Genomic DNA, 21,950 nt, shown 5'->3' on the forward strand with positions numbered 1-21,950 from the left:
CTCCCTGCCTTGCTCTGGGGTTTCGACGGAGGGAAACCGAAAAGCGCCTCCTTTTATAGCTCCACTCCGTCCTCTAAAAGTCCCACTTCTCTACAGAAGTGTTGTGTAGGACGTATACACACTTGTTGTGTAATGTGCATGTCTTTCTTTTTTTCATGTGATAGACACTTCCTCCTGTCTTATCTCTTATCACCTTCCCATCAATCCGGCACCCGTTTCATGCCCCAAAAAGGGGGAAAGAAAACAACTGCAGGATAGCCTAATTGGGAAGATGTTTGCTTTGATAGGGGCTCCCCTGCTGCGTCGCTGTCTCCCGGGAACAATGCGATCGCATAACTGTGTCTGGTGCGCCTGTATTTTGATCTGGGGCTGTCTGGAAAGAGCCCTTTTGAGAATTATCCCTTAGGACAACATAACCTCCGTAATTAACCCTCGTTAAACGATGAAAGGGCACCGCGTAAACCACATTTTGGGGAGGAAAGGGCAGTGAAAACAGGCCTGTCGTGCATGCAGCCTCTCTCCTCGTTTGTGTCTAATAGTAGGATTTGCATTGGATCGCAGTCTATAGCTGGCAGAATGCTAGTGTCATTGGTGTTGGATTTAACGAGTTTGAAATGTTTTACCACCGAAACCAGGGGTATACCCGAAATGTACAGTACGATTCATTGTGATCTACCATCACAAAGGAGAAGGGTGTGCAGGTAGACCACATGACATACCCCTAAAATGTATGCTTTGAAAAAAAAGAAAAACTATGTTTGGCCACTTGAATTAAGGTGACTTGATTGATTGACATCAAAAAGGGCCTGCCAGCTCAAACCCACAATGCACTACTTCAAGAGTCTTGCATACCTCAAACGTCAGTAGCATTGCAAACTTATATACAAACAAAACCGCCTACCAATTTCCATTTCCCCCCTCAAAGTCTGACATAACAGTCCGTATATATGTGTCTTAAACGGCAACGCATGTCGGGAGCCAAGGGTGAGTCTTAACCAGCCACACGTGTGTCGGACTGTTGCATGTTGGACTCTCTGTTAGTACGCCGGACCAACGTATGTGCCCCAACGACACACACACCAACTATGTCCGATCTACAGCAACCGGTCTACAAGCTCGCGACCCGGCGCAGTGTTGTGAGCTTGTACTGCAGATATATATATTTTTTTGTGAATGTCCGTCCCCCCCCAAGAATAGGGGATGCTAGGGTTCGAGTCAAGTAAAGGATAATGCCCAAATTACTAATTGATGGGTTGACACGTCACTCTTTGAAAATGTTTTATGAATACGAGCTTGAACAACTGCTATATTTATACATGTTATATTGGTTGGAAGGATTGTTAGATCTGATCTCACCATGTTTGCCAAGTTAGAGCCACTCAGAGGGCAATGGCCATTTAGGACCTTTTAGGTCATATACGGGAGCGGTGCCCCATTGGGCACTGGCCTACTTAATTGGAACGATGCATGGTACCCCTTTCATGCCCATACATGGAGTTCTTTGTCAGGCATGCCCAACCTTTATTTAACCCGTAAAAACCATGAGACTAAAGTGTGAACTGGCCAAGAGAAGAGGCAAAATAAGTAACACAGCTCTGCCAGTAACAATAAACACAATATAGCAATAAGAGCAAGCAATGACATTGGCTAATATTTGCTAATATCTTGCTAATAATAATTTGCCAATGAGCGTCAATGCAGCATGAAACAAGGGGTCAAGTTTGTTCAGAGCTGAGGAACTAGAAAAACGGTAGACGGTATCGCCATAATCGAGCTGCATGCGACAATGTGGAGTCTATGCAGATGTCGGAATATATTTGTGATGTGAAGAACAGGCCGGCTCCATATATAGCGTCATGGGCAGGGGCCCTGTCCAGAGCCCGGACAGAGGCCTTTGGTGGCGGTTCTGGACCACTGTGGGTCCGACCGACTTGACACCAGGGCCCAGGCCCTGCACGCCCTGTGGGGGTGCAGGCAGGCACGCACGCACGCACGCAGACATACAGACAGACAGACAGACAGACAGACAGACAGACAGAGGAAACCATGCAAGGCACCAACCTGCTCATCGTTGAGCAGTTTGTGATTTAGCGTCTTGCTTCACACTGTCTGTCAAACTGTAAACACTGTCCCGTGATTATGAATCCCACCATAACGTTCTAGATTGGACAGGACATTTAAGGACTTCGGTGTTTTGTACAAAAAGAAAAATAGAAAAAGTATAGGCTTCAGGTTAGGTTTAGGCATCAAAAACGAGAACTGTCAATCACAGCGACCATTGGCCAATCACAGTGGGATTCGCGGAACTATGCGGTGGCTGACATTTGGTTGCCCTATTTGTGCTGCCCCCCCCCCCCCCCTCCCGACGAGAGCGCTCATGCTATTCCTCATACAGATCGGCTATTTTGCGCCGTTTGCGAGGACGCACACACGGCCGCTCGTTATTACGCGGTGGAGCTGAAAATTGTTATTTTGAGGGTCGGCGTGGCACTTTCTGGCACATTTTGTTCCCCCCCACCCCCCCCCCCCACCCCTCGGCGTGTTGCCCTACTCACAGTGCGTATTGCGCGTATAGGTATGGCAACGGCACTGGGTGGGGGGATAATATCATGACACTGGGGGGGCTGGGGGAATCAAACCGGGAACCTTATCCACTGCCGCCCCGGGCCCTATACTACTTTGCATCATGTGACTCGGTAATAATACACACACCATTTAAATCAAGATGTCTCACAATTATTATGATTAAAATGATATAGCATTTCTACCTCACTGGGTCCAGGGTGGTGTGTGTGCGTGTGTGTGTGTGTGTGTGTGTGTGTGTGTGTGTGTGTGTGTGTGTGTGTGTGTGTGTGTGTGTGTGTGTGTGTGTGTGTGTGCGCGCGCGCGCACGCACTAATGATGTGCCGGTGCTGGCCGGCTGCCGGGGCCTGGGAGATCCACACGAACCGACGGGTCAAAGGAGCTGTTACTGGGCCTGACAACTACAGGGTGTCCCACAGTTGAGTCTGAACCAAAACGACGGCTCGACAGAGAGAGACAGAGACAGAGACAGAGACAGAGAGAGAGAGAGAGAGAGAGAGAGAGAGAGAGACAGAGCTGTCAGATATTCGGTGTGTTGCACTGCAATGTCGATCACATGGCCCCCAGCTCTGAACGTGTTGTGAGCTTTTCTGAGCTTGTACAGTAGCCTACTCATCGGCTATTTTCGCTGAAGTGATTTGGAAAAGAGGGAAAGGATATAGACCTATTTAGTGTAGACCCATGCAGGTCAACAAAGTATATGTCGCTGTCGGGCAAAATGAACGACAGCTACTTGATCATTATTCAGTGTCACACAAAAAGTATCAAGTGCAAGTAGAGACGCGTTCCGAGCTTGTCGATCTGCTAACTTTTGCTGTTTTTGGTCTATTATTAAGGTTTCCACCCGACAGAGTCATCATATCACACATAGGGGCTCTTTTTTTTTTAATGTTTGCTTATGCTGCGCTTTAGCTTTGGTCTTTTTATGTTTCTTAGATGGGCATGATGTTTAATGTTCTACCCAAGTGACTGAGGGGAGCAGTTCTGCGAGTACCAATTAAATAACCATTGATAGTCACATTGTTATTGCGTCATCAATATCGGAGAAAATTATCTGGATTATTTTGAGACCGATTCGATACCAATATGGCATTTTCATGGCCGATTCCGATGTGCTATACCGATTATATCGTGCATCTCTAATTCGTACAAAATTTAAGTATTTCGAAAAAGTTGATCTACAAGCTCACTATGTGACTCAATCTTGTCAATTGGTATTTTCAAAAATGGCAAATGTTATAAAACACGTCTCAACTGGAGAAATGTATGTTTTTTAATCATAATCTGAATCTTAAAAGTATAACGATCAAGTAATCAAGTTTTCAATAATTATAGTGTAGGAAAAAGTAGCCTATACAATAAATAATTGTATCTGAAATGTAGTGGACTGAATGAAATAGGCCCAAATGCACTTGAGTATATTCTATTTAGTTAAAAATAGTTTCCACCACTGGTGTGTGGTTGGGAGTAGTATTGGGTCAAGGCTAGATTTAGTATTTTATCGATTATGATATCATATTATGCAAATATCAAAATCGATCAAATACATCTCCATCCAAGGCTAGGTTGGGAGAGTTGTCTGATCCACACTCTGATCCACACGGCTAGCCGCAATTTGTAACTCTCGATTAAAAAAAATAAAAGGGATCCAATTTGCTTTTGCGATCTGCTTGTATTAAATGATGTTAAACTCACCAACATTGACCGCATGGAAAATTGCCGACAGGTTTCTGAATTCTGAATTTTGATTAATTGAAAATTGACCCAATTAAGCATTACACTTGTTTACAAGAGGGTCCACCATTGGACCCTCTTGTAAACAAGTGTAATGCTTAATTGGGTCGTTCACTCACAGTTAACAGTCTTTGTATTGAGTGTGTGCTTGAAATGTACTGTAAAGCTAACTACCGGTAGATTAGTGGCAAATGACTGCGCATTAGCTTATTGATTGATTGATTGAAATATGTATTAACAGTTTGCAGAATTACAGTATATTTCAAGTACAAACTCAATACAAAGACTGTTAACTGTGAGTGGACGACCCAATTAAGCATTACACTTGTTTACAACAGGGTCCACCTTGTTCAATTCATCAAAACATTTAGAGACATACAAACAGACACTTCTATATAGTTAAAGAACATAACAGGAATTCATCATAAAGGAAGCAAAAAGGGAAAATATACAGTATACAGTGAGGGGGAAAAAGGGGGGGGGGGGCGATTCAGATTTTACAGGGGCCAGTTTCGAATTTCAGCCATCCGTAGGTGCCCTTTGAGAGCGGTTTTGAAGGAGTCAAGGGGTTCACATGTCTTAATGACTGTTGGTAGGGCGTTCCACATTTTGGTGGCATAGTAGCGAAAAGATTCTGTAGCGTGGGCGCCCTCTTGATGATAAAGGTGGGTGGTGCAGAGAAGTTCTCTTCCATACCTGGGTCGCTGTGTAGCAGACTCCGATCTGAGCCGACTGTTTACTGAACGTGGATGTGAAATACACATTGTTTTTGTATGGGCGTTTCTTTTTTTTTAAATATAACTTTATTTATAAGATTTTCAATTTTTGTAGACAAACAACCCCACATATACCCCACCCTCCCCGGTTCCATCACAAATGTATGGGCGTTTCTAAGGGGGAAGTTTCACTTCACACTTCACAGTGCCTATTCCTAAAACAAGAACAAAGATGGAGGTCCACTCGCTGTCGCTGTTCTTCACACTAGTAAACGGAGTTTTAACAGCATTAAAGTCGCGGATTAATTTATACATGTTGTTGATGCTGTGGAGCAGCATATGTAACACACCTGTGACAGGTAGGCCTACACTAATTCATTCTCATTTACACTCACTTTTACTAACCGTCTGAAAACGAAACCAAACTTTTCCACTGGGAAAACAAACGGGTGTGGTTTAAAAAGCCATGTTCGTTCCAATTGATTCAATTTATAGTATAGTTTAATAGGCTATTATTTATAACGCTGTAGCCTATTGTGTATATGTCCAGAGACCAGAGGACTAGGATAGGCTCTGCGTCGCTAGGCTATGCTTTATTGAAGAGGTACAAATAAATGGTTAAAATGTGGATTTCTTTGGCCAGTGAGCATTTAGAGAGGAGTTTCATTCCGCCCAGTAGGCTAGTACAGGTAGGGTTTAATGCTTCATTATGCTTGTAATGTAAGAGGGTCCACCTTGTTCAATTCATCAAAACATTTAGAGACGTACAGATAGAATAGAAACTTCTATATAGTTAAAGAACATAACAGGAATTCATCATAAAGCAATAAAGCAAAAAGGGAAAAGATGCAGTATACAGTGAGGGGAAAAGGGGGGGGGGCGATTCAGATTTTACAGGGGCCAGTTTCGAATTTCAGCCATCCGTAGGTGCCCTTTGAGAGCGGTTTTGAAGGAGTCAAGGGATTCACATGTATTAATGACTGTTGGTAGGGCGTTCCACATTTTGGTGGCATAGGAGCGAAAAGATTCTGTAGCGTGGGCGCCCTCTTGTTGATAAAGGTGGGTGGTGCAGAGAAGATCTCTTCCATACCTGGGTCGCTGTGTAGCAGACTCCGATGAGCCGACTGTTTACTGAACGTGGATGTGAAATACACATTGTTTTTGTATGGGCGTTTCCTTTTTTTTAATATAACTTTATTTATAAGATTTTCAATTTTTGTAGACAAACAACCCCACATATACCCCACCCTCCCCGGTTCCATCACAAATGTATGGGCGTTTCTAAGGGGGAAGTTTCACTTCACACTTCACAGTGCCTATTCCTAAAACAAGAACAAAGATGGAGGTCCACTCGCTGTCGCTGTTCTTCACACTAGTAAACGGAGTTTTAACAGCATTAAAGTCGCGGATTAATTTATACATGTTGTTGATGCTGTGGAGCAGCATATGTAACACACCTGTGACAGGTAGGCCTACACTAATTCATTCTCATTTACACTCACTTTTACTAACCGTCTGAAAACGAAACCAAACTTTTCCACTGGGAAAACAAACGGGTGTGGTTTAAAAAGCCATGTTCGTTCCAATTGATTCAATTTATAGTATAGTTTAATAGGCTATTATTTATAACGCTGTAGCCTATTGTGTATATGTCCAGAGACCAGAGGACTAGGATAGGCTCTGCGTCGCTAGGCTATGCTTTATTGAAGAGGTACAAATAAATGGTTAAAATGTGGATTTCTTTGGCCAGTGAGCATTTAGAGAGGAGTTTCATTCCGCCCAGTAGGCTAGTACAGGTAGGGTTTAATGCTTCATTATGCTTGTAATGTAAGAGGGTCCACCTTGTTCAATTCATCAAAACATTTAGAGACGTACAGATAGAATAGAAACTTCTATATAGTTAAAGAACATAACAGGAATTCATCATAAAGCAATAAAGCAAAAAGGGAAAAGATGCAGTATACAGTGAGGGGAAAAGGGGGGGGGGCGATTCAGATTTTACAGGGGCCAGTTTCGAATTTCAGCCATCCGTAGGTGCCCTTTGAGAGCGGTTTTGAAGGAGTCAAGGGATTCACATGTATTAATGACTGTTGGTAGGGCGTTCCACATTTTGGTGGCATAGGAGCGAAAAGATTCTGTAGCGTGGGCGCCCTCTTGTTGATAAAGGTGGGTGGTGCAGAGAAGATCTCTTCCATACCTGGGTCGCTGTGTAGCAGACTCCGATGAGCCGACTGTTTACTGAACGTGGATGTGAAATACACATTGTTTTTGTATGGGCGTTTCCTTTTTTTTAATATAACTTTATTTATAAGATTTTCAATTTTTGTAGACAAACAACCCCACATATACCCCACCCTCCCCGGTTCCATCACAAATGTATGGGCGTTTCTAAGGGGGAAGTTTCACTTCACACTTCACAGTGCCTATTCCTAAAACAAGAACAAAGATGGAGGTCCACTCGCTGTCGCTGTTCTTCACACTAGTAAACGGAGTTTTAACAGCATTAAAGTCGCGGATTAATTTATACATGTTGTTGATGCTGTGGAGCAGCATCTGTAACACACCTGTGACAGGTAGGCCTACACTAATTCATTCTCATTTACACTCACTTTTACTAACCGTCTGAAAACGAAACCAAACTTTTCCACTGGGAAAACAAACGGGTGTGGTTTAAAAAGCCATGTTCGTTCCAATTGATTCAATTTATAGTATAGTTTAATAGGCTATTATTTATAACGCTGTAGCCTATTGTGTATATGTCCAGTAGGCATGTGAATCTCGTCTCATCTCACGATTCGATACGCATCTCGATGCACTGCCAGCGATACGATACATTAGAGATACATGGAATCCCCTGGCGATACGATGCGATACGATTCTCCCTCTTCCCGATGCGATGCGATGCGATAACCATTTAGTTCAAATCAATGCGATACGATGCGATTCACCCCTCTACCGAATACCGATACGATTTGATGGCGATTCATCACAATAGAAAGGATTTATATTAAAGCTCTATTCATTTCCCAAAACATGTAAAAATGCATTACATTTAAATTCAAAGCAATTTATTACTAGGTTAGTATTATAGCTCTGCATCTCAAACAACCCAACTTATAGAATTCTGTAAGTAAACAAAGGGTCTGCTCTCTGCTGGTTATTGTGGAATTGTTAGATTACTAATAATCATAGGCTATAGTATAATTATTATATCTCAAAGGTCAATTTGAGGTTTTGAGTATAGAGGTTTCAAGAGATTAAAATGTAATAGCCTATCGTTCATCAATTAATGTTACCAACATATAAATAGAAAAGAAACAAATAAACAAAACAAAAATTACAGGTCACACTTGTAGTGCTGTCAAACAAGTCTATGTCTAGTTTAATCTGCAACAGTTTTATAATATAATTGCCTATATGGGGGTCCCTACTTGATCTCTCACTCTCAGCTAAGTGGTCCTTGGCTTAACCTGAAAAACATTGAAGACCCTGGCCTGCATGTATTATTAACGTTATAAATACATAGCAGATGTACAAGCTCACAACGCGTCTCATCCACGCCCCGCTGTGAGCTTGTGGATCTGCAATTTTAGGCGTGCGACACCGTCTTGCTGCAGAATATAAATAAGGCTTCTATCCCAGAGAACAGCAGGGGAAAGCTGGACAGTGGAAAGTTGCTGTGGCGTTGTTGTTGTTGTACACGTGTGTGCAGACTGCAGAAGCTTTCTTTAATTACAAATTGATAATGATCGCGACGCAGATTTGCGTCGGATAATCAGCAAGCACAGCTGTGGAGTGTGGCTCATTACCAGCAGTCCAGCACGCAGCGCTACAGTGAAAAGTCAACTGATCGACGGACAAAGCTACTCGGACAGCTATTTTATAAAGCTAAAGAGTAAAGGTGGTGCTTCTTGTTTAATGCGTGGGGCTCACTTCTGTTAGTCGCGGGTGCTATTATAGTCTGAGTCTGTCTGTTCTCAACGTGTCTCCTCTGCGGGAAGCACCCTCTGCACCGTCGTACGGTAGCTTCTGTTCACTGACTGTGGGCGCGTTCGGAAATACCACACCGGAGCACACTCTCCTATTAGTTTGCATTGCACAGTGGGCTCAGTGCGCTATTTCCGAACGCGCCCTGTGTCTGCGCTGCGACTCGCGAGAGACCTTTTTTTTTCTTCCTTTCTGATGGTACGTTGAATGCGCCTCGGAAACACAGGATAGGGTGAAATTTACCATGAAAAAACAGTGCAACCACGGATTTTACCGATACAAGCACTCCGCGAACGATCCATCGAGATTTCACCCGTCAATTCTACCGACACACAGTGAATGAACCGATTCACTCGCATCGCGCACGTCATAATCGATGTATCGATACGTATCGATTATTTTCCACATGCCTAATGTCCAGAGACCAGAGGACTAGGATAGGCTCTAGCGTCGCTAGGCTATGCTTTATTGAAGAGGTACAAATAAATGGTTAAAATGTGGATTTCTTTGGCCAGTGAGCATTTAGAGAGGAGTTTCATTCCGCCCAGTAGGCTAGTACAGGTAGGGTTTAATGCTTCATTATGCTTGTAATGTAAGAGGGTCCACCTTGTTCAATTCATCAAAACATTTAGAGACGTACAAATAGAAACTTCCATATAGTCAAAGAACAGAACAGGAATTCATCATAAAGGAGGTAAAAAGGGAAAAGAAAGTGTGTGTGTGTGTGTGTGTGTGTGTGTGTGTGTTATTCAGGTTTTCCGGGGCCGGTTTCGATTTGCAGCCGTCCGTCTTAATGACTGTTGGTAGGGTGTTCCACATTCTTTTCGCCCTTGACTCCTTCAAAACCGCTCTCAAAGGGCACCTACGGACGGCTGCAATTCGAAACTGGCCCCCGTCAAATCTGAAGATGACGATATGTTTTAGTGTTGGGAGGATTAAAGGTAATGCTCCTATGTATACATGTATGTAATCTGGCACCACTGCCGTATCAGGCACAACTAGTCATTACTGAGATTTGACAGTTTGTAGCGGTCGAAATCGTACTTGCACGCTCTGCTTGCGCACTAGTGTGCAACAAGTATGCACTCGACAGAGTGCAGTTCTAGTTATTATTATTATTATTATGGGTGATACAATGAATCAGAATAGTAATACTATTGCAAATGAATATACTTCTTTTATTATAAATGAAATAAAACAATTGCAAATAAATGCACTAGATCATTAATTTCGAGATCTGTAGCTTCGAGATCCACCAGGGAAGAAAAGAGAAGGAAAACAAACATTAAAAAGTACATTTCTTTCGCTGGTTCAACTTCTGCCTCTTCTGAGTTGGAGCGCATGCATGCAGAAGCAGCGCACGTGCGCAAACGCGTGCATGTGCGCTCAAGAGCGAGCTTGCGCAATGCATTATGGGGTAGATTTGCTGCGCTGCGTTTTTGTAGTGACCATCGGATGGTCCCTACAATTCCCGGTGCATTCTTCAGTCCACTACATTAGGGTGCAAAAATGCTCACTACATATTCGGACACTAAAACAAAATGGCGGAACCCCAACGTAGTGCACTGTATGGGGCATAGGGAATGAATTCGGACGCAGCCCCGTACTTGTCTGTACTTACGCCAAAGATGGTCTATTTATGAAGAATTTCATTGGAGCCACTAGAGGCGCTGTGATACCATACCTTGTGAATAATCTCTTATCTGGTGAATTACTCTTTTGTACTTTTTATTTTCATACTTTCTACTATAGAATACTATACCATGTGAAAATTCTCTCCAATGATTGTATAATGCTGCTGCTACTGTGTTTTGTCTGTGTTCTAAAATGTACTGTACTACTGCACTTTTGCCCAAGACAAATTTCCCCTCGTGGGACAATAAAGTATATCTCATGTATATGTTTTTATATGTTTTTAGGACAACACCAGGTCAACGGGTCCTCTCAACCTGTGCTGGCCAGTCTGGGAGGCGAGGCGATCCTTCAGTGTCACGTTAATCCACCGCTCAACATGGAGAGACGTTCAGTGTTGTGGACCAGAGCTCACCTGGCGCCACCAAATGTTTACGTTTTCCAAGATGGACGTCCCGTTACCAGCTCCGTGAACCGCTTGTACAAACGGAGGACGTTCCTGTTTCACGAGGAGCTGCATCACGGCAACATCTCACTGAGGCTGACCGGGGTGAGGCTCTCGGACATCGGGACCTACCGCTGTCTCGTTCCACACGTGGGCTACAGTACGATCCAGCTCCTTGTTGGTAAGATTTAATGTTCATAATCATAACCAGTGTTGGGCCTTTTTTTTTAAGTAGTTATTCTGGGTTTTGAAATATCAAAAACACTAAAGAACACCAACGTGTATTCATTTAAAGCTGGAGGGCCAAGAGACGACCGAGTGAAATACCTTCCACCACGAGGCAGAGGCATCCGCGTGGAACTGTTCCCAGACTACCGCTCTATTCCTGAAGCCGTCACCAGCATCCTGTGGCGGCACGGACGCAACCTGGCAGCGGAGTGGTATCTGGTTGATGGTCTGGATTACTACGGGACGTTTAGAAACCGCTCCACACTGGACCCAGACACCGGACGGCTGGTCATCGACAACATGACCGCAGAAGACATCGGGCAGTATTCTGTGGAGATCAACGGCAGACTTCACCACGGCAAGACTTACCTGCTTAAAGAGATGAGTAAGTATGACCCGTCGTTATGGATCTGTTATTGTCTGTCCTTTATGATTTGTTTTGGTATTTTTATTTTATTGAAACATTTATTAGAGAATGTTTGGGATCAGCCGGTCCTCCATGTGATGGATAACTCCAGGGAAGGGGGAGGGGCATAATGACGACACAAACTGATGGAACTAAATTAAATCTCAAACAACTGACTTCTCTCTCAATAACGTACAGTCTACTCCCCTGGTGCACCGCAGCGATACGGGGCTGCAGGTCCCTGACATAAAATATTTTCAGATGGGTCAGCAGACAAATACATTCATTTTGGGGGGTCCTTGGCATGAAAATGAGAACCACTGATTTATACAACATTGAGAAACAAGCCCAACTAAGCAACTACACTTTAGAAACAAGCCCAAATAAACATATACACGTTAGAAACAAGCCCAAATAAACAACTACACTTTAGAAACAATACCAAATAAACTACACTTTAGAAACGAGACCAAATAAACAACTACACTTTATAAACAAGACCAAATAAACAACTACATTTTAGAAACAAGACCAAATTAACATCTACACGTTAGAAACAAGCCCAAATAAACAACTACACTTTAGAAACGAGACCAAATAAACAACTACACTTTAGAAACAAGACCAAATAAACAACTACACTTTAGAAACAAGACCAAATAAACAACTACACTTTAGAAACAATACCAAATAAACAACTACACTTTAGAAACGAGACCAAATAAACAACTACACTTTATAACAAGACCAAATAAACATGTACACTTTAGAAAATGGACCAAATAAACAACTGCTTGGAATAACGTGTTCGCGTTCCTTCCACGCGCTACGTTTCCAACTGGGAAAACTCCCTCTCCTGTCGGGTGAAAAGAAGGGGCTCCTCATGCATAGAAGGAAGCATGAGGTCAGTTCAGGGTCAGCAGGAGGCATGTTAACATCTCGTCTTCAGTCAGTTTCCCCAGCGTGTGTGTGTGTGCATGTGTGCGTATGTGCATGTGCGCGTGCCTGCACATGCATGTGCGTGTGTTCATAATAGATGTGTGGTGCATTAATTCTTCATGTCTTCATTCTGTGTCCTCAACAGAGAAAGTCCCACATCCAGAGCTATCCATCGTGGCACCATGTGACTCCAACTCCAGCAACTGCACGCTGCAGTGCAGCGTATTGGGAGACGTCAAGTCAGAGTCGGGCGAGGTCGTCTATCGATGGAGGTTCCACGATGAGAAATGGACTCCACCCAAACCCAACGAGACCAGGATCTACAACGATGAGGAATGGATCGGGCCCGACTCCCGGGCGGCCACGACCACGATCAGCAACGACGAGGAAGGGAGAAAAGTTAAAAGAATATCCTGTGCGATAAAGAACCAGTTCAGTGTGGAGCAGAGCGAGGCTGTAGACAACCCGCTTTACAAAGGTGTGTGTGTGTGTGTGTGTGTGCGTGTGCGCGCGTGTGTGTGTGTGTGTTTTCAGATTTTTGGACTTAAAGCTGTAGTAAATACTGTAGGAAATACTCAATAATATAGTGGTTGTTGTCCGTCCATCCATCTTCAACCGCTTGTCCGTAGTCAGGCTGCGGGGGCAACAGCTCCACCAGAGAGCTCCAGGGTCCCATTGCCCAGGGGTTTCCGTCCATGTCATCTCCAATTTGCCAGCCATGCCAAAGTGCGGTTCGGGGACCCCAAGGTGTCCTTGAGGGGTTCCTAGGGGGGACTATACGTATTGAATCCTATTGGCTGGGCTTTAACCCATTCTGGGCAGGAACCCCCTTTGGTGTTTTAAGCATTATGTTGTGCTTTAGCTATTGAAAAATAGCAGATCTACAAGCTCGTAGAACTTAGTTCTGCTATTTTTTTGATATATAATGTGCCGCAAAGCTTTGAATATACTCTTTCAGAGCGAACGTTTTTAACTCAAATATTTGCTTCTGCGTGGGGGTCCCTGGAACAACATATTTTGAGATGGGGGTCGGCGGCCAATTACATATAATTCTGTGCAGCAGGGGCTCCTTGACATGAACAAGTTTGAGAACCACTGACATAGAAACATGGGTTTTTCAGAAAACTGTCAGGATTTGTAGAATCATCCTCAGGTCTAAATGGGTTAAACAGTCATTACTCCAGTTTGGAGCTTAAAGTCCCAAACCTGGTGGCTGGCCGTACGGACTTCCACTTCCACGAAACTATAATTACTACTTCCGGTTTGTCTGATTGACTTGAAACTCCTCCCACAACTCTATGAGGGGGGTGGAGCTAGATGGTGCAACCCGGAAGTGGATCTGTTCACTTCCTGTTTTGCTAGGAAGCTTTCGCAGGGGAATTAAAAAAAAAATGTAAAGAGATTTCCTTTTCTATTTATGTTTTCTATTTCTGTCTTTCAGCTCCTAAAGGACCAACAGGCAGAGGCAGACCAGGGATTATTGTTACTGTCGCAGTAGCACTGGCAGTAGCACTGGCAACTTTAATCTGGAACAAGCAACATCGTGAGTCTTTAATTTATTTTTAACTAGATTTATTTAAAATCTATATTGATATAAATCCATCACTGTCTCACATCTCACTGACCAATCACTGTCTCACATCTCACTGACCAATCACTGCCTCACATCTCACTGACCAATCACTATCTCACTGACCAATCACTGACCAATCACTGCCTCACATCTCACTGACCAATCACTGCCTCACATTTCAGCTTTGACAGAAGAAGAGAAGGAAAGACGACACAGAGCCGCCAAACTGAGAGGTGTGTGTGTGTGTGTGTGTGTGTGTGTGTGTGTGTGTGTGTGTGTGTGTGTGTGTGTGTGTGTGTGTGTGTGTGTGTGTGTGTGTGTGTGTGTGTGTGTGTGTGTGTGTGTGTGTGTGTGTGGAGACAAGGCTGTTAAACATATAATTGCTTTGTTCGCTACAGGTCTGTTGAAGAGAACACCAGGATATCGTCACATCACTGACTATGAAGAGCAGCTTCAACGCAACATGAACAGCACATATCTGAGTGTAAATTTGGGCACACAGACTGAGGTCGTGTTTGAAAACGTCTTCGCTCCGCTCTACAATGTAGACATCGAAAGAACAGACATCCACAGCCATCATGAGGTCAGACAGATGGAGATGAAGAAGGCAGGACAGGGAACAGAAATCCAACTGGGTCAGATGTTCAAAGACCTTTCTGGACGAATCATAAGAACAGTGCTGACCGTTGGCTGTGCAGGGATTGGCAAAACGTTCCTCGTACACAAATTTGTGTCTGACTGGGCCAAGAAATGTTTCCCCCAAGACCCACACCTCGTGTTCCCGCTCAAGTTCCACCAGTTAAATCTGCTCAAGGGACAGAACTTTACTTTGGCACAGCTAATTCACCGCTGCATCGTGGAAACCAAATGTATTGAGGAAGACATTCTTAATCTTATCTTCACTGAATTGCAGAAGTCGGGAAACTACAACGACATCCCCTTCAAAGTCATGTTTGTTCTGGATGGTTATGATAAAAATAATTTCCAGTTTGATTTCAGCACAGAAATTGGCCTCATGAATGTCAACGACTCTTACCCAGTGGAAGATCTCCTTGTAAACCTCATCAAGGGGAAGCTCCTCCCCTCTGCTCGCATCTGGATAACCTCACGACCTGTAGCAGCCAATCAGATCCCTAAGGAGCAGTGTTGTTTTTGGCAGGCATTTTTTGACAGTGTTTCTGTGTGAGCAGAGATAGAGTCTCTATACGAGCGAGGGTCACATCAGTTCGCCATGGTTACTCCACATGTCTGAGTGAGTCCAGGTTGTCATGGTTACCACCGTCGCCAGTACGCCTGACATCATGGACTCCATATTGATGTATATAAGAAGCACAGTGACAATCTGTCAATCAAACCTTGATGTGCTAAAGACCCCAAGATAGGGTTTGACCTCTGACCTCCAGGTTGATAGGGTTTGACCCCTGACCAGCTGAACATATTTTGATCCGGGAATCTCCAAATTGTACATAAGTAGAATTGTTGCGCGCTCCAGTCCAGGGGAAACGCATATATATCCTATAATAAATGTACGTCTCTGTGTGTGCACGTGTGTACACACATCTGTAGTCCACGTAACTCGAGAACTCTTTGCCCCACTGACTTCTAATGGTGACAAAGGCGTTCCACAGTGTCCACCCCATCCCCCCCACAGGGAGTGCAGTGTCCGGCCTTGAGTCGGTTCGGACACACGGTTGTCCAGAACCGCCACAAACGGCCTCTGGTCAGGCTCTGCCAGTGGAGCTAATGAGCCTAAAGTCCACTCAGCCTCACCTGTACCTTTCTCTGCCTCAGCCAATTGGTTGCCATGGCAACCCCACACCATTGCCATTTGATTACTTCCACTTTTCACAGTCAGTTTGCACTCTTCAGACACAGGCAGACGGATACAGAGATCTCCATATATGGAGACAGACGGTTAAAACGGTGGCCGACGGGACATTTAGAATGGAAGCTTTGCCCACGGCTCATTAGACGCTGTTACAATGCCTCAGGCTTTACCCACGGCTCATTGGACGCTGTTACAATGCCTCAGGTAACCAAAAGATTAAAAACATCACGGGGGGATCCATTAGCCGTTTGCTGACCTCCTGGTGACGACCCGGGGTAATTTTCACCTTTAATAAAACAAAGAGCTGGCTAAAAAGACCGTGGCAAGGAGAGAACAGGTGGCAGTGAAAGAGGTTAATGTATGAATATGTAGATTTCTACCTCATCTCGGGTGTATTTGTGAATTTTGAGATTTTTAAGGGACCAAGAAGTCACTTTGTGACTTTGGTCACTTATTGTTTTTGTGGGTTTTTCTTCTTCTTCTTCCGCCAAAAATTGCAGTTCTGACTGAACCGTGCAGTCGGTTCCCGCGAAACGCTGTGATCTGGTAGAGGGGTAAGAGGGCCATGCCAAACGGTGACTAGTTCTAGTTCTAGTTTATACATGATTCATGATAACCACTTTTGATATGTGATGTATGCCATGCTTTTTGCTTAAATGTATGCCATGCTTTTCTTTTTGCTTAAATGTAAGTCGCTCTGGATCAAGAGCGTCTGCTAAATGCCTAAATTGTACATGACGATTGGCCAAATGGTGGCGCTATAGCACTCAATTGAAAATGCAAACTTTGAACGAGAATATCTCATGGACCGTTTGACCGTTAGCAATGACACTTTGATACACATATGTGTCTCCTCATGCCGAACAACTTTTGTGTTTTGACATCTGACCTTTAGATCACCCGACATTTTTAATTATATGAAAAACAGCTAAAATGTATCTCCTCCCAGGATCTTTGATCAAAATGCACAAACACGTCTACACGTGAACTACCTATACGGACAAATAATCGGAGTACATTTCTTTTAAGTTAGAAAAATAAAGTTTTTATGAGCCAATGAAAATTGCTGGTTTGTGAAAATTCTTCTTTTGTCCCTAATATATACATGCAGCGTCATATGCTTTTGCAACTGTACAGTATGGTAGAGGGTCATGCCAAATAGCACTGAAAGCGTACAAAGAAAAGTTTGTACGTGAAAACACACCGTAATAATGGATAAAGACCATCCAAGGCTAGGTTGGGAGAGTTGTCTGATCCACACTCCGGGGCAGAAGGTGGCGCTAATGCACCAACAAGCTGGATGCTAAGAACCGGCTAGCCGCAATTTGTAACTCTAGATTTTTTTTTTAAATGGGATCCAATCCAATTTGCTTTTGCGATCTGCCAAGTATTAAATTATGTTAAACTCACCAACATTGACCGCATGGAAAATTGCAGACAGGTTTCTGAATTCTGAATTTTGATTAATTGAAAATTGACCCAATTAAGCATTACACTTGTTTACAAGAGGGTCCAAGAGGGTCCACCATTGGACCCTCTTGTAAACAAGTGTAATGCTTAATTGGGTCGTTCACTCACAGTTAACAGTCTTTGTATTGAGTGTGTGCTTGAAATGTACTGTAAAGCTAACTAGATTAGTGGCAAATGACTGCGCATTAGCTTATTGATTGATTGATTGAAATATGTATTTAACAGTTTGCAGAATTACAGTATATTTCAAGTATGCTTCCAACTCGAGTAGAATCATTAATGTTTTGTACAAGTGTCCATGATAATAAAAATATATTATGTGGAGACAATTAAAACTATTATTATCATTATTATTGAAGGTGGCAACAGTCCATTTGCTCTGTAAAATATTTCGGGGACATATTTAGAATGCGTGCAGGCTTAGTATGTTTGCATTAATGAGGATTTAGTTGACACAATAAAATAAAATGGCGATATAGTATTCCATGTGGGGCAGACGGCCTGTCACAGCCAGATTTGGAAGAGCAGCGCAGCTTTGTTGTTGCAAGGAAAGCGGTAAAATGAGACTTTCGTGGTTGTTTTCGTCTCAGATTTAGTCCGACGGAGCGTCACAGTATTCTCCTCTTGCACAATGTAGTAGACGGGACTTCCTGGTTCTGTATCCCCCGTCTCTTCACTTCCGGCCCATCCACAGTGCATTGATTTCGCTACATTTCTACGGACAATATTATTATTTTCTCGTCACTGGTAAATTCTGTAAGTACGTTTAAAATTTACTTTTATTTGTATGGTTCATTAATATACCTTTCGTTTTTATCGGAATTGTTTTATCGTGTGTTTATTTCCAAAAATGTGTTCATTCGAAATGATGTGGATTGCTACTAGGCGGTAGGCGGTACTAGGCGAATTGGCTGTGCACACTGCTACTGTAGATTCTAAAGTAAACCTTTTATTATGCTACAATCTGTTTAATAAGCTAACGTTTGTTAAGTGTTTTTATCAGTGGTGTCTTTTAAGCTTTTGGGGCTTTATTTAATGTATAAATAAATATACATCAAAATAAACGTTTACTGTTAGAGCAAGGACCCGTTTGGGGAAGCACCCTATGATGGTTTAATTTGTTTGTGCATACTGCATATACAGCATATCATCATGAGACATCATCACGTTTGTTAGACCTAGACTCGTTTGATAATGACAAAGAACACGTTAGCAACATTAGCATCATCATCATGACATTTAGCATCACAGATTAGCTCCGTCTGAAGCCAATCTCTCATATAGCCATTAATAAATGGTTTGCATAATTACAGTACATTCAAGCACAACTCAATACAACAAATGTTAACTGTGAATTCAATCAATTCATCATAATGATAAATTATGTTTGTGTTTGTGATGTTTTATAATGTTATGCCAAATATGTTCAGTATGTCTGCTTTTTCCACCACTGCCTGCATCTGATCACAGATAAATGTATTTATCTGTACAAACACTGTACTTTATTATTATTTTTTCATATTATAAGGCCTACATACTCTTATTATTGCATGACAAAAAGTGAAATTGGGCTATCTACATGCTCACAAGTCACAATGCAATGTGGTCTTGTAGATCTTTTTTTTATTATTCAAATATTAATAACCCTGTTTCTGTGTGTAGGGACCCACAACCAGGTAGCCTTCATGATCATCTGACAAATACAGGAGGACAGTGTTGGCAGGTATGTTTTTTTATTCATTATTATTGTATCATATATGGAAGCTTTCTGTGTTCTGTTTGTTTATCTGTCTGCATGCATACTCCTGCTATACAAGTGTATGAAGATCTAAGTCAAGATGTAAAATTATAGGATGGACCTGTACTGATCAATTTGGTTCCATTTGTATGCTGGAAGTTGGATACATACTTGTAAATCAAACCTTTCACACATGAATGCAATATTTTGAAAATCTATTATTTTTCTAGGAATGGCAGTGGCTCCTTTGAAGTCATCCCTTTTGATGTTGACAAGCCACCTTGCCCTCAGTTCAGCATTAGCTGGGATGGCATGGAAACTGAGCGAACAGACTGAAGCTGATGTAGAGCAAAGAGGGACTGAGCAAAACTCTGCAGAACCACACGCCCTCTTCATATACTTTACAGTGCCTTTCTTCATCCTGGAGCAAAAAACGAGGCGCATATAGACAATTAGATTTTATAAAGAATCAGTCTTTTGTGAGAAACACAGACACAAAAATGCTGCATTCTTTAGGTACAGTGTCTTGACCAATACACATATGACTGATATGAGTACATAGAAGCACGGCAGGAATTCATTAAGATGTGTGTTTGGGAGAGGAGAGCGAGACCAGTGGATAACTGCACCGATCAGACAGATGTGGTATGATACAATAATACAAATGAATAAAAAAAACATACCTGCCAACACTGTCCTCCTGTATTTGTCAGATGATCATGAAGGCTACCTGGTTGTGGGTCCCTACACATAGAAACAGGGTTATTAATATTTGAATAATAAAAAAAATATCTACAAGACCACATTGCATTGTGACTTGTGAGCATGTAGATAGCCCAATTTCACCTTTTGTCATGCAATAATAAGAGTATGTAGGCCTTATAATATGAAAAAATAATAATAAAGTACAGAGTGTTTGTACAGATAAATACATTTATCTGTGATCAGATGCAGGCAGTGGTGGAAAAAGCAGACATACTGAACATATTTGGCATAACATTATAAAACATCACAAACACAAACATAATTTATCATGATGAATTGATTGAATTCACAGTTAACAGTTGTTGTATTGAGTTGTGCTTGAATGTACTGTAATTATGCAAACCGTTTATTAATGGCTATATGAGAGATTGGCTTCAGACGGAGCTAATCTGTGATGCTAAATGTCATGATGATGATGCTAATGTTGCTAACGTGTTCTTTGTCATTATCAAACGAGTCTAGGTCTAACAAACGTGATGATGTCTCATGATGATATGCTGTATATGCAGTATGCACAAACAAATTTCGCCTAGTACCGCCTACCAACTAGTAGCAATCCACATCATTTCGAATGAACACATTTTTGGAAATAAACACACGATAAAACAATTCCGATAAAAACGAAAGGTATATTAATGAACCATACAAATAAAAGTAAATTTTAAACGTACTTACAGAATTTACCAGTGACGAGAAAATAATAATATTGTCCGTAGAAATGCAGCGAAATCAATGCACTGTGGATGGGCCGGAAGTGAAGAGACGGGGGATACAGAACCAGGAAGTCCCGTCTACTACATTGTGCAAGAGGAGAATAACTCCATGGGGACACAAAAGCGCAAGAGTGTCTGACTGCAGGACGCTTCTCCAAAAGCGACACAAAATTAGGACCCGGAAGTATCTCAGGAGGGGGCGCTCACGTCACAGCTAAAATACTGAATTCCTAAAACAAGAACAAAGATGGAGGTCCACTCGCTGTCGCTGTTCTTCACACTAGTAAACGGAGTTTTAACAGCATTAAAGTCGCGGATTAATTTATACATGTTGTTGATGCTGTGGAGCAGCATCTGTAACACACCTGTGACAGGTAGGCCTACACTAATTCATTCTCATTTACACTCACTTTTACTAACCGTCTGAAAACGAAACCAAACGTTACTTTTCCACTGGGAAAACAAACGGGTGTGGTTTAAAAAGCCATGTTCGTTCCAATTGATTCAATTTATAGTATAGTTTAATAGGCTATTATTTATAACGCTGTAGCCTATTGTGTGACTATATGTCCATGCAGAGACCAGAGGACTAGGATAGGCTCTAGCGTCGCTAGGCTATGCTTTATTGAAGAGGTACAAATAAATGGTTAAAATGTGGATTTCTTTGGCCAGTGAGCATTTAGGGAGGAGTTTCATTCCGCCCAGTAGGCTAGTACAGGTAGGGTTTAATGCTTCATTATGCTTGTAATGTAAGAGGGTCCACCTTGTTCAATTCATCAAAACATTTAGAGACGTACAAATAGAATAGAAACTTCTATATAGTTAAAGAACATAACAGGAATTCATCATAAAGCAAAAAGGGAAAAGATACAGTATACAGTGAGGGGAAAAGGGGGGGGGGGGCGATTCAGATTTTACAGGGGCCAGTTTCGAATTTCAGCCATCCGTAGGTGCCCTTTGAGAGCGGTTTTGAAGGAGTCAAGGGATTCACATGTCTTAATGACTGTTGGTAGGGCGTTCCACATTTTGGTGGCATAGGAGCGAAAAGATTCTGTAGCGTGGGCGCCCTCTTGTTGATAAAGGTGGGTACGTGGTGCAGAGAAGATCTCTTCCATACCTGGGTCGCTGTGTAGCAGACTCCGATCTGAGCCGACTGTTTACTGAACGTGGATGTGAAATACACATTGTTTTTG

At 42.5% G+C, this 21,950-nt stretch overlaps 1 protein-coding gene and 1 long non-coding RNA gene across 3 annotated transcripts in view; one reads left to right on the plus strand and one right to left on the minus strand.

The window, feature by feature from the left end:
- The first annotated feature begins 7,480 nt into the window (after positions 1 to 7,480).
- The window catches only part of LOC308317402 (uncharacterized protein), a 31,057-nt gene continuing 16,587 nt past the window's right edge, over positions 7,481 to 21,950 (plus strand). Inside the window, exons 1-7 of one of the 2 annotated variants that reach the window (XR_013964252.1) lie at positions 7,481 to 7,606; positions 10,940 to 11,278; positions 11,393 to 11,710; positions 12,816 to 13,148; positions 14,112 to 14,213; positions 14,426 to 14,476; positions 14,642 to 15,646. Coding sequence is in view for 1 of the 2 variants with exons in the window: in XM_080766376.1 (XP_080622502.1) it covers positions 7,561 to 7,606; positions 10,940 to 11,278; positions 11,393 to 11,710; positions 12,816 to 13,148; positions 14,112 to 14,213; positions 14,426 to 14,476; positions 14,642 to 15,429 (1,977 nt within the window). In the remaining variant the exon portion in view is untranslated. Of the gene's footprint in view, positions 7,607 to 10,939; positions 11,279 to 11,392; positions 11,711 to 12,815; positions 13,149 to 14,111; positions 14,214 to 14,425; positions 14,477 to 14,641; positions 16,032 to 21,950 lie in introns of those variants that run through there. The other variant, XM_080766376.1, reaches the window with a different exon arrangement.
- On the minus strand, positions 18,972 to 20,820 carry LOC308317252. The gene is made up of 3 exons (XR_013964242.1): positions 20,720 to 20,820; positions 19,963 to 20,023; positions 18,972 to 19,700 (listed from the first exon to the last, which is right to left on the minus strand). It is a non-coding gene; the product is annotated as an uncharacterized lncRNA (long non-coding RNA).

The sequence above is a fragment of the Protomyctophum bolini genome (genome assembly GCF_963924005.1).
Source record: "Protomyctophum bolini genome assembly, chromosome: 6".
NCBI classification, from domain to species: Eukaryota; Metazoa; Chordata; class Actinopteri; order Myctophiformes; family Myctophidae; genus Protomyctophum; species Protomyctophum bolini.